This window comes from Equus przewalskii, chromosome X (genome assembly GCF_037783145.1).
Source record: "Equus przewalskii isolate Varuska chromosome X, EquPr2, whole genome shotgun sequence".
NCBI lineage: Eukaryota > Metazoa > Chordata > Mammalia > Perissodactyla > Equidae > Equus > Equus przewalskii.
In genome coordinates this window covers 95,809,625-95,822,955 of record NC_091863.1, presented here as the reverse complement: position 1 = coordinate 95,822,955, position 13,331 = coordinate 95,809,625, and the positions used below count along the sequence as shown (strand labels likewise).

The 13,331-nt window shown below is 39.3% G+C and overlaps 1 protein-coding gene across 7 annotated transcripts in view; it reads left to right on the top strand.

Annotated features, from left to right (window-relative positions):
- The window catches only part of KIAA1210 (KIAA1210 ortholog), a 64,457-nt gene that overhangs the window by 31,197 nt on the left and 19,929 nt on the right, over nt 1-13,331 (top strand). For all 7 annotated transcript variants that reach the window (XM_070606019.1, XM_070606024.1, XM_070606022.1 and 4 more), the window contains 2 exons: nt 1,870-1,996; nt 2,311-2,448. In XM_070606019.1, the coding sequence (XP_070462120.1) occupies nt 1,870-1,996; nt 2,311-2,448 (265 nt within the window). The remainder of the gene's footprint in view (nt 1-1,869; nt 1,997-2,310; nt 2,449-13,331) is intronic.

Genomic DNA, 13,331 nt, shown 5'->3' with positions numbered 1-13,331 from the left:
CAAATGTGAGTCCACCAACTTTGTTCTTCTTTTTCAAGGTTGTTTTGGATATTTGTGGTACCTTTCATTTCACTATGAATTTTAAGATCAGTTTGTCCATTTCTGCAAAAAAAATTTTGTTAAGGCAGCTGGAATTTCAATAGAGATTACGTTAAATCTATAGATCAATTTGTGGAGTACTGCCATCTTGACAAGATTATTCTTCCAAGCCATCAACGTAGGTTGTCCTTCCATTTATTTAGGTCTTCTTTAATTTCTTTCATCAGTGTTTTGTAGTTTTCAGAGTATAAGTTTTACATGCCTTTTGTTAAATTTTTTCCTAAGTTGTTTACTCTTTTCGATGCTATTGTAGATGGAAGTGTTTTCTTAATTTCATTCTTGGATTGTTCGTTGCAAGTATATAGAAATACAATCAATTTTTGTATGTTGATCTTGTATCCTGCAACCTTGCTGAACTTGCTTATTAGTTCTAGTAGTTTTTAATAGATTCCCTAGGAGTTTTATACACAAGATCAAGTCATCTGTGATAATTTCACTTCTTCCTGTCCAATATGGATGCCTTTTATTTCATTTTCTTACCTAATTTCCCTGGTTAGAACCCCCAGTACAATGTTGAATAGAAGTGATAAGAGCAGACATCCTTGTCTTGTTCCTGATCTGAGAGAGAAAGCATCCAGTCCCAGTCTTTCATCATTAAGTATGCTGTTAGCTGTGACTTTCTCACGGATGTCCTCTGTCAAGGTTGAATGTATCTAACATGAAAGGGGGTTGAATTTTACGGATACTTTTTCTGCATCTATTGAAATGACCATGTGGTTTTGTTTTTATTTTATTGATATGGTGTATTACACTAATTGGTTTTTATATATTAAAGTAACCTTGTGTACCTTATCCTACTTGGTCATAGTGTATAATTGACTTTATATGTTGCCGGCTTCAGATTGCTAGTATTTTATTGAGGATTTTTGCATCTATATTCATAAGAGATATTGGTCTGTAGTTTTCTTTTCTTCTGATATCTTTGGTTGACATTTTTAAAAGGTAAAATATATTCCTCCATCCCGAAAGGAGTCTTTTGTGCCTTTAGCCTTTCATTTGTTTCTAACTTTCGCCTGATTTGTTTTAACGCATAATTGGCATCAACCTGGCTCCATTCCCAATCAGAAGGTATTTCTATCTAGAATTAGCAAGCTAAGGGGTAGGGGTTTGAAAATAGGACAGATGTATTGCAGAATTCTTGTGTGAAAGAGGAAAAGACCTGGGGAATAAAAGTCTCCAGTATCTGGGCAGATATTTGGTATTTAAAAACAAATCAAAATAATAACACTAGAGAGAAATTTCGATGTGAAAGATGTTTTATAACTCTCACCTTAATAATAGCAAGACTCATGGTGTTCCCTCCCATTATGCAGGGTTACTACTATTGAATAGTACATTTTAAATGGGTGAATTGTATGGTATGTAAACCATATCTCAATAAAACTATTAAATAAAAAAGATATGTGTTGATCATTTAAAAAATCAAAATTATACAGAAGTACATAAAGTAGACAATGAAAATCCCTCTCGTGTCCCTAGGACCATTCCTCAGAGGGAACAAACGCTAACAACTTGGTGGATATCCTTCTAGACTTTTTTCTGTGAACGTAAATTATATATGTATGCAATATATGCATATATATTAAATGGGACCATACTACTCTTTATGTTTTTCACTTAATATCTCATGGACAACTTTCTATGTCAGCACAAATGCATCCTCGCCCTCCTTCTGAGGTGTCTATGGTAGGCCATATTCTGGATATACATGTGTCTTTGGTTCCTATGGCCCTTGGACTGCTTTTAAGAGACCTTTTCCTTCCTGTCCAGGCCCAAGAGAGGCATGGGGATCAAAGCCCTCTCCCATGACAGCATCTTCATATTGCAGCCTGAGCCTGAAAGATCAGCAAGCAAATTATACCCCTCTCCAGAGCCCCAGAGAGGCAGACCTCTGCAGGTAAGTGTGAACTCGAGCGTCAGCGCCTAACTGGACTATTTCTCTTTCATTCCCTACTTCTACCTTGCCAAAAAATGAGGAGGGAAGAATTTGACCTGCTTCTCAGTTGATTCTACCCCACAGGGCTGTTGTAAACATTGAATGAGAGAATGTAAAAGAGTATGGTGTGCTTACCTGGTCCCCTGCGCAGTGTTGGCCGGTATGACCTTAGTCACTTCTCTTGACCCACCCCAAGAATGTTTTAAGTACTATGATGGTGACATTCTGCTGTTAATGTGCAGGCCTTCTAACCATGTTTTTTCTTTCTTCCACAGAGATCTCATGTTTCCAGAACTCTGCCTAGAACTGGGACTGGTAGTGTGCGTGGAGCTGTTTCTAGAGCTGTGTTTGGAGTTATGCCCCAATATGTGCCCAGAAGTGGAATCTGGGTTGAAGGCTCCAAGTTTACTGAGGTAATAGAGTGAAATCGTTCAAAGTATAGCAGCTGAGTCAGTCAGACTGACCTATGCTTGAATTCTTGCTCTGCTACTTACTGGCTTTGTGACCTTGGGCTAATTGCTTAACCTCTCTGAGCTTTTGTTTCCTCATCTACAATGGGTATAATATTAATATATACCTCAAAGGGTTGCTTGTGAGATTGAATAAAGACTCAGAGAGGTTAAAGAAATTGCTCAAGCTCACTCAGGTAGTAAGTGGTAGGCCTGGAAATCTTACTCAGATGTGCTGACCTCAAAACCCCTGATTTTTCCATTATTCCAGCTCCAAGATGTTCATCGTCTTTGTACCTGCCTCAACAGGGAGAAGGATACACCTGTAGTCTCCGTAAAATGCAGCATGTACATAGGGCAGTGTCTTACCTCCAGCTAATCATAACCATTGCTCGGTCAGACTTTTCTGGAGCTCTGATCTAGAAATGCTCCAGGACAAGCTGGAGATATTGCCAGGGAGTAACCCTTAGCACCTACCTTCCTCCTTCTCTCAGCTGTGGGTGGGATTATACCCAAAGATCTCTGTGTAACTGGAAAGGCCACCCAGGAGGAGACCCTTCTCCACTGGAGAGCTAATTGTTTGGAATTTGGCAAAAGGTGACTAGGGATTATTTCTGACATGTCTGCTGAAGATCCCATATCTCTCGCTATGGTTTCTGTACCGTATATGGACGTTCTCCTGAGTACATTAGCCATGAAGGGTGGAGAAGCCAACACTGAGCTGGTCTCCAATGGCGCTGATCTTATGGTTGTAAAGCAGCCCCGCGGTCAGCGGACTGTTGCCCTCTTGCACTACAGCAGGGGAGGCACTTCCGTGAACTTTCCAGTCTTCAGTTTTAAACATCAACACCAGCTTTCGCTTGTCTCCACAGCTACACTCCCTTGCCACCCAGCGGCAAAACTCTAGGTATACGTGACTGAGCGCCACAGGGTTACTTCTCATATTTAGAAAGGGGAAACCTGTTTCCTGGACTCCTCCCTCTCTCCCTCCTCCCTTAGTCCCAGCAACAGAGAGACTCTTATAGCACAGATATTCCATTTTTTTTAAAAAAAGATGATTTTTTGGTGAAAATTAAAGGGAAAGATTCCAGGGCCATTTCCTCTCACAGTGAAGGGGGTGGGGAAAGCCACAATAGCCCAAAGGCAAGTTTTCTTAAATGTCTTGTTTGGGCCTACACCTCACACCTTTGGTGTGCTCCCCTAGTCTCTCCCCTGGGAAACAGGCCTGAAGACAGCATAGGGTATTCCCAGAACCTGAGTCATCAACAACCAGATTGACCTTTGCCTGGGAAATTTCCCTTAAGTGCCACGGTAACAATCCTAAATGACAGGGTAGTTGATAGCAATAAGTCAAGGGTCCTGACACCCAGTGCTGCATTGAAGCTGGGGCAAGAATGGAATTGGCCAGTGGCTGGGTCCCTTGAAGGAGCACGATTCTTTTTTTTTTAAAATTTTTATTGAGATTATGATAGTTTACAACCTTGTGAAATTTCAGATGTACATTATTGTTTGTCAGTCATGTTGCAGGTATACCACTTCACCCTTTGTGCCCACCCCCCATCCCCGCTTTCCCCTGGTAACCACTAATCTGTTCTCTTTGTCTACATGTTTAACTTCCACATATGAGTGGAGTCATACAGAGATTGTCTTTCTCTATCTGGCTTATTTCACTTAACATAATACCCTCAAGGTCCATCCATGTTGTTTTGAATGGGACGAATTTGTTCCTTTTTATGGCTGAGTAGTATTCCATTGTATATATATACATATCTTCTTTATCCAGTCATCAGTTGATGAGCGCTTAGGTTCCTTCCACGTCTTAGCTATTGTGAATAATGCTGCAATGAACATAGGGGTGCATGGGACTTTTGGAATTGCTGATTTCAAGTTCTTTGGATAGATACCCAGTAGTGGGATGGCTGGGTCATATGGTAGTTCTATTTTCAATTTTTTGAGACACCTCCATACTGTTTTCCATAGTGGCTATACAGTTTGCATTCCCACCAGCAGTGGATGAGGGTTCCTTTTTCTCCACAACCTCTCCAACATTTGTTACTTTTTGTTTTGGTTATTTTTGCCATTCTAATGGGTGTAAGGAGATATCTTAGTGTAGTTTTGTTTTTTGTGTTTTTTTTTTTAAAGATTTTATTTTTCCTTTTTCTCTCAAAGCCCCCCGGTACATAGTTGTGTATTTTTAGTTGTGGGTTCTTCCAGTTGTGCTATGTGGGACGCCGCCTCAGCATGGCCTGATGAGTGGTGCCATGTCCCTGCCCAGGATCCGAACCAGCGAAACCCTGGGCTGCCAAAGCGGAGCGCGCGAACTTAACCACTTGGCCATGAGGCCGACCTCCTCTTTCTGATTCCTTAAGGTGAAGTGTTAGGTTATTGATTTGAGATCTTTCTTCTTTGTTAACATAGGCATGTACAGCTATAAATTTTTGAGGACTGCATTTGCTGTATCACATAATCTTTGTTACGTTGTGTTTTAGTTTTCATTCACATCAAAGTATTTTCTAACTTTCATTTGATTTCTTTTTTGATCCATTGGTTCCTTAAGGGTGTGTTGTTTAATTTCTACCTATTTGTAAGTTTTCCAATTTTCCTTTTGCTACTGGTTTCTAGTTTCATTCCGTTGTGGTTAGAGAAGATACTTTGTATGATTTCAGTCTTTTTTAAATTTATTAAGACTTATTTTGTGGCCTAACATATGGTCTATCCAGGAGAATGTTCCAGATGTACTTCAGTAGCATATGTATTATGTACTTGTTGGATGGAATGTTCTGTATATATATTTTAGGTTTACTTTGTTTATAGTATTATTTCAAGTCCCCTATTTCCTTATTAATCTTCTGTATAGTTGCTTGTTCATTATTAAAACTGGGATGCTGAAGTCTCTAACTATTATTGTAGAATTGTCTATTTCTCCCTTCGATTCTGTCAATTTTTGCTTCATGTATTTGGGGTTGAGTCTGTTGTTTGGTGTGTATGTGTTTATGATTGTTCTATCTTCCTGCTGGATTGACTCTTTTATCAATGTGTAATGTCCATCTTTGTCTCCTAGAAAAATTTTGACTTAAAGTCTATTTTGTTTGCTGTTAGTATAGCCACCTCAGCTCTCTTTCATCTACTATTTGCTTGGAATATCTTTTATCATCCTTTCACTTTCAACCTATTTGTGTCTTTGGATATAAAGTGAGTCTCTTGTAGACAGCATATAAATGGCTCATGTTTTTTAAATCAATCTTGCCAGTTCCTACCTTTTGATTGGAGAGTTTACTTCATTTACACTCATAGTAATTGCTAATAAGGAAGGACTTACTTCTGCCATTCTGCTCTTTTTTCCCCTATGTATCTTATATCGTTTTTGTTCCTCAGTTCTTCCATTACTACCTTCCTTTGGATTTAATTGACTTTTTTTTTAGTGTACTGTTTTCATTTCCTTCTCATTTCCTTCTCTCTATATTTTAAAACATTTTCTCAGTGGTTACCTTGGGGATTACAATTAAGAAAATTAGTTAACATTTTAAGACATGTAGTTTTGTCTTTCTATTAATTTGAATAGGCTATGTATTTTATAGGTTAATTAATAGAGTTAAATTATAGTCAACATTTCCAAGCATCAGTTTAAATATTTGTCGTGTTTGAATATAATAAACTCTCTATTAGTAAATTCAAGAGTTGAGTCAGGTTGCTGTAGGTTAAATAGCGGGCTGGCAGGCAGAAAGTCTAGTCTTTGGTGGTACAGTCAAACCCCTACCACCTCCAAGTATGAGATTTCCCTAGATATTTCTGCCATGCTTCCTGGTTTGTTAGTTCATTGTGCTGAACACATGAGGGGCAGGTGGCAGCAACAGCAGCAATAGCAGCGGCAGCATCCCAAGAAGCAACTGTAATCACCATCCCAACCAGATGTGCTGGCCTGGATGCTTCTCTGAGCTTCTCATAAATTATGACCCCCAACTCTTATATCCCCAAAGGCCTTACCACAAACCCAGCTCCTACTGCCTTCTCACTGAGCATCAACTAGGGAGCTAGGCAGAAGACTAAATTATCTAAACAGAGAAGTCAGCAGACACACAGATCAATGGAACAGAATTGTGAGCCCAGAAATAAACCCACACATCTATAGGCAGCTAATTTTTGACAAAGGCTCCGAGAACATACAATGGAGAAAGGAAAGTCTCTTCAATAAATGGTGTTGGGAAAACGAGACAGCCACATGCAAAAGAATGAAAATAGACTATTATCTTACGCCATACACAAAAATTAATTCAAAATGGATTAAAGACTTGAATGTAAGACCTGCAACCATAAAACTCCTAGAAGAAAACGTGGACAGTATGGTCTTCAACATTGGTCTTAGCAGTATCTTTTTAAATACCATGTCTCCCCAGGCAAGGGAAACAAAAGAAAAAATAAACAAATGAGACTACATCAAACTAAAAAGCTTCTGCAAGGCAAAGGAAATCATCAGCAAAACGAAACGGAAAGACAACCTAACGATTGGGAGAAGATATTTGCAAGTCATATATCTGATAAAGGGGTCAATAAAAGATGACTAAATCTTTACCCCTTCAGAGGAGTCTTTCCAAGTTTGCTGTTTTATTCTTTCTTCTCTGAGCTGCTACCTCCTACTGGTGGCAGGGGGAAACACATGTTATCCCAGGAAATCTTTTACCCTAGGCTTATTTTCTCCTCTAAATCCCCTGGGACAGAATAGGAAGGCCTGTCTTAAACCCTTGTCGTCTCAGCCTATTTCTTCCACATTTCCTCGGGTGAAGAGTTAGGTGCCTTGTCCCTTTCAGTTCTAGTTACCAAAGCTTGCTGTTTCTTCCCTGAGTGATCTTCCTCTTTGGGTCTCACAGCCCTCTGACCCGGTTCAGTGGCTTCTATTCTTTGAGTATAGGAGAGATGGGCAGTGAGGATGAACAGGTATCTCTGTGTAGCTTATATGACATACTGAGCCACTGTCACTCTCTGCTTGACTTCAGCTTTTGCCACACAGAGACACAAGCCCAAGGCTCCCATCACAGGGAGTCTGACTTAGTGGGACCTGACTAATCCATGCCCCCCACATACCCTCACCATCTCTAGCCCACCCTTTGACCAGGGGAACCTCCTACTTAGCACTTCCCTGACGCCTGCCACCTTCTCAACCCAGCTCATCTTCATCTGTATTCCCTAATGAGTCTGTAGAATATTTTTCTTCAATACTGCTTTTCATGGTGAAAAGTAATTGTGTGGAAAAGAAGTCATGCATATACAGCCCAATCAGTTTTTACTCTTGAGAGAGGGGTCTATCAGCTATTTGGTGCCTAAAGTTTGAACTGATTAAACACTTGGGCTTTAGTTCCATTGCAGGATAGATGTTGCTATTTAACATGATGGGGGTTAAGTAGCTGCCAGTTATTCCATTGTATTGGCCAATGGAGAGTTAATTTAGATTACTGCAACGTTGCCTCCTTATCATGTCTCTTGCTTTACCCCCGATGGCCTACTTCATAATTCACTGTTACTATTTACAAATAGGTCTCTGAAACTCAGATCACTCTTTTTTTCTTTAAATCCTCTGATACATCAAAGGAGAACATAATGCCTGCCTCCCCATTGTTCCATAGAAATTTGTAGTTTACAAAGTGATTTTGCATATATAGGTGTATTTGATTCTCTCAAAAACTCTGTAAGGTAGATAGGGAAAATACTATTATTCCCGTTTTAGATGAAAAAAACTGAGATTCAGAGAGGTGAAATGACTTGCCCAAGGCCACAGAGCCAATCAGAGATAGAGCTGGGACTCAAACCCACGACTCCTGCCCAAATCTATAGCATTTGCCACCAAACCACATGGACTCCAGCAGCTCTCTTTGGGCAACCAACACCCAGCAATAGCAGCAGCAGCTAACAGTGAGACTTTCTTATGCGAAAGGTACTTCCCATGTATCATTTCATTTCATCTTTACCACAGCACACTAAAGTGTATATTATTATTACCCCTAATTTAGAGACATAGAAACTGAGGCTCTCAATGAGGTTAGGTAACTTGTCTCAGGTCAAACAGCTAATAAATAGCATGGCTAGGATCTCAACTTCAGGCCTAGTCAAATCCAAAGTTCATGTTCTTATTCTCTATCTAGTTAAGAAATTGAAGAGATTGTGAGAGGAGGCGAGCAGCAGGGAATATGTGAAATTCCACCTCCTAGAACTTTCAGGTTGGCAAAATGGTGGCCATAACAGTTTTTATGAAGCAAAGATTCTGAGTGAAGCAGCAGCTGCACAGGAATTCTCAGGAATGGGCACACAGGCCGCTTTGACACATGAAGGGAAATTAAAATCCTAACAGCCAATATCGGGTCTCATACCCTGTGCCAGTACATCTTTTTTTAAAAAATTTTTATTGAGTTAATGATAGGTTACAACCTTGTGACATTTCAGTTGTACATTATTGTCTGTCAGTCGTGTTGTAGGTGCACCCCTTCACCCTTTGTGCCCACCCCCTACCCCACCTTTCCCCTGGTAGCCACTAATCTGTTCTCTTTGTCCACATGTTTAAATTCCTCATATGAGTGGAGTCATACAGAGATTATCCTTCTCTAACTGGCTTATTTCACTTAACATAATTCCCTCAAGGTCCATCCATGTTGTTGCAAATGGGACGATTTTGTTCTTTTTTATGGCTGAGTAGTATTCCATTGTATATATATACCACATCTTCTTTATCCAATCTTCTGTTGATGGGCACTTAGGTTGCTTCCATGTCTTGGCTATTGTAAATAATGCTGCAATAAACATTGGGGTGCATGGGACTTTTGGAATTGCTGACTTCAGGCTCTTTGGATAGATACCCAGTAGTGGGATGGCTGGGTCGTATGGTAGTTCTATTTTTAATTTTTTGAGGAATCTCCATACTGTTTTCCATAGTGGCTGCACCAGTTTGCATTCCCACCAGCAGTGGATGAGGGTTCCTTTTTCTCCACAACCTCTCCAACATTTGTTACTATTAGATTTAGATATTTTTGTCATTCTAATGGGTGTAAGGTGATATCTTAGTGTAGTTTTTTTTTTTTTTTCCTTTTTCTCCCCAAAGCCCCTTGGCACATAGTTGTACATTCTTCGTTGTGGGTCCTTCTAGTTGTGGTATGTGGGACGCTGCCTCAGCGTGGTTTGATGAGCAGTGCCATGTCCACGCCCAGGATTCAAACTGACAAAACACTGGTCCGCCTGCAGTGGAGCACGAGAACTTAACCACTCGGCCACGGGGCCAGCCCCTCGTAGTGTAGTTTTGATTTGCATTTCCCTGATGATCAGCGATGATGAACATCTTCTCATGTGCCTATTGGCCATCCGTATATCTTCTTTGGAGAAGTGTCTGTTCATGTCTCCAGCCCATTTTTTGATAGGGTTGTTTGATTTTTTGTTGTTGAGTTGTGTGAGTTCTTTATATATTATGGATATTAAGCCTTTGTCGGATGTATTACTTGCAAATATTTTTTTCCAGTTAGTGGGTTGTTTTTTTGTTTCAATCCTGTTTTCCTTTGCCTTGGAGAAGCTCTTTAGTCTGATGAAGTCCCATTTGTTTATTCTTTCTATTGTTTCCCTTCTCTGAGAAGACATGGTGTCCGAAAAGATCCTTTTAATACTGATGCCAAAGAGTGTACTGCCTACATTTTCTTCTAGAAGCCTTATGGTTTCAGGTCTCACCTTTAGGGCTTTGATCCATTTTGAGTTTATTTTGGTGAATGGTGAGAAAGAATGGTCAATTTTCATTCTTTTACATGTGGCTTTCCAGTTTTCCCAGCACCATTTGTTGAAAAGACTTTCTTTTCTCCATTGTATGCCCTCAGCTCCTTTGTCGAAGATAAGCTGTCGATAGATGTGTGGTTTTATTTCTGGGCTTTCAATTCTGTTCCATTGATCTGTGCACCTGTTTTTGTACCAGTACCATGCTGTTTTGATTACTGTAGCGTTGTAGTATGTTTTGAAGTCGGGGATTGTGATGCCTCCCGTTTTGTTCTTTTTCTCAGCATTGCTTTAGCAATTCTGGGTCTTTTGTTGCCCCATATGAATTTTAGGATTCTTTGTTCTAATTCTGTGAAGAATGTCATTGGGATTCTGATTGGGATAGCATTGAATCTGTAGATTGCTTTAGGTAGAATGAACCTTTTAACTATGTTTATTCTTCCAATCCATGTAATGGGATGTCTTTCCATCTCTTTATGTCATCATCCAATTCTTTCAGAAAGGCCTTGTAATTTTCATTGTATAGGTCTTTCACTTCCTTAGTTAAATTCACCCCGAGGTATTTTATTCTTTTTGTAGCGATTCTGAATGGTATTGTGTTCTTGAGTTCTTTTTCTGTTAGTTCGTTATTAGACTATAGAAACGCTACTGATTTATGCAAATTGATTTTATACCCTGCAACTTTGCTGTAGTTGTTGATTACTCCTAAAAGTTTTCCAATGGATTCTTTGGGGTTTTCTATATATAAGATCATGTCATCTGCAAACAGCAAGAGTTTCACTTCTTCCCTCCCTATTTGGATTCCTTTTATTCCTTTTTCTTGCCTGATTGCTCTGGCCAGGACCTCCAGTACCATGTTAAATAAGAGTGGTGATAGAGGGCATCCTTGTCTCGTTCCTGTTTTCAGGGGGATGACGCTCAGTTTTTGCCCATTGAGTATGATGTTGGCTGTGGGTTTGTCATATATGGCCTTTATTATGTTGAGGTAGTTCCCTTCTATCGCCATTTTGTTCAGAGTTTTTATCATAAATGGCTGTTGGATCTTGTCAGATGCTTTCTCTGCATCTATTGAGACAATCGTGTGGTTTTTATTCCTCAGTTTGTTGATGTGGTGTATCACGTTGATTGATTTGCAGATGTTGAACCATCCCTTTGTCCCTGGTATGAATCCCACTTGATCATGATGTATGATCCTTTTGATGAATTGTTGAATTCTGGTTGCCAAAATTTTGTTTAGAATTTTTGCATCTATGTTCATCAGTGATATTGGCCTGTAGTTCTCTTTTTTCATGGTGTCCTTGTCAGGCTTTGGTATCAGCGTGATGTTGGCCTCGGAAAATGTGTTAGGAAGTGTTCCATCCTCCCTAATTTTTGGAATAGCGTGAAAAGGATAGGTATTAATTCCTCTCTGAAAGTTTGGTAGAATTCCCCAGGAAAGCCATCTGGTCCTGGGGTTTTATTCTTTGGGATGTTTTTGATTGCTGTTTCAATCTCTTTCCTTGTGATTGGTCTGTTCAAATTGTCTGCTTCTTCTTGAGTGAGGTTTGGGAGATTGTAGAAATCTAAGAATTTATCCATTTCCTCTAGGTTATCCATTCTGTTGGCATACAGTTTTTTGTAGTATTCTCTTATAATCTGTTGTATTTCTGCAGAGTCTGTTGTTATTTCTCCTCGCTCATTTCTGATTTTGTTTATTTGAGCTTTCTCCCTTTTTTTCTTTGTAAGTCTGGCTAGGGGTTTGTCAATTTTATTTATCTTCTCAAAAAACCAGCTCTTTGTCTCATTGATCCTTTCTACTGCCTTTTTCGTTTCAATAGCATTTATTTCTGCTCTTATTTTTATTATTTCTCTCCTTCTGCTGACTTGGGCTTTGTTTGTTCTTCTTTCTCTAGTTTGGTTAGGTGTAGTTTAAGATTGCTTATTTGGGATTTTTCTTGTTTGTTAAGATGTGTCTGTATTGCGATGAATTTTCCTCTTGATACAGCTTTTGCTGTATCCTATATGAATTGGTATGGCGTGTTATCATTTTCATTTGTCTCTGGGTATTTTTTTATTTCTTCCTTAATTTCTTCAGTGATCATTTCTTGTTCAATAGCGTATTGTTTAGTCTCCACGTCCTTGTGCCTTTCTCAGCTTTTTTCTTGTAATTAATTTCTAGCTTTATTGCATTATGATCGGAGAAGATGCTTGTTATTATTTCAATTTTTTTAAATTTGTAGAGGCTTGCCTTGTTTCCCAACATATGGTCTGTCCTTGAGAATGTTCCATGCACACTTGAGAAGAATGTGTATTCTGCTGTTTTTGGATAAAGTGTTCTATGTATGTCTATTAAGTCCAATTGTTTTGGCTTTTTGTTTAGCTCTACTGTCTCCTTGTTGATTTTCTGTCTGGATGATCTGTCCATTGATGTGAGTGGGGTGTTCAGGTCCCCTACTATTATTGTGTTGTTTTTAACATATTCCTTTACCTCTGTTAATAGTTGCTTTATGAACTTTGGTGCTCCTGTGTTGGGTGCATAGATATTTATAAGCATTATTTCTTCTTGATGAAGTGTCCCTTTGATCATTATATATTGTCCCTCTGTGTCTCTCTTTACCTGCCTTATTTTTAATCCATTTTGTCTGATATAAGTATTGTGACACCTGCTTTCTTTTGCTTGCTATTAGCTTGAAGTATTGTCTTCCACCCCTTCACTCTGAGCCTGTGTTTGTCCTTGGGGCTGAGGTGTGTTTCCTGGAGGCAACAAATTGTTGGATCTTGTTCTTTAATCCATTTTACCACTTTATGTCTTTTTATTGGAGAGTTGAATCCATTTACATTGAGGGTGAGTGTTGATGCATGAGGGCTTAATGCTGTCATTCTGTTGCTCGTTTTCCGGTTTTCCTGTGTTTCCTTTGTTTCTCTTCCTGTGTGTTTTAGCCTACCCATTTACTACTGCAATTTCTTATGCTGGGTTTCTTAGATTTTTCCTTATTTATGCTTTGTGTCTCTGTTCTGTTTTTTAGTTTAGTGGCTACCCTGACGTTTGTATTTAGAATCTCGTGTATAATATAGTCCATTCTCTGGTGGTCTCTTACTTACTTAGCCTAGACTGATTTAGTCCCTTTGCT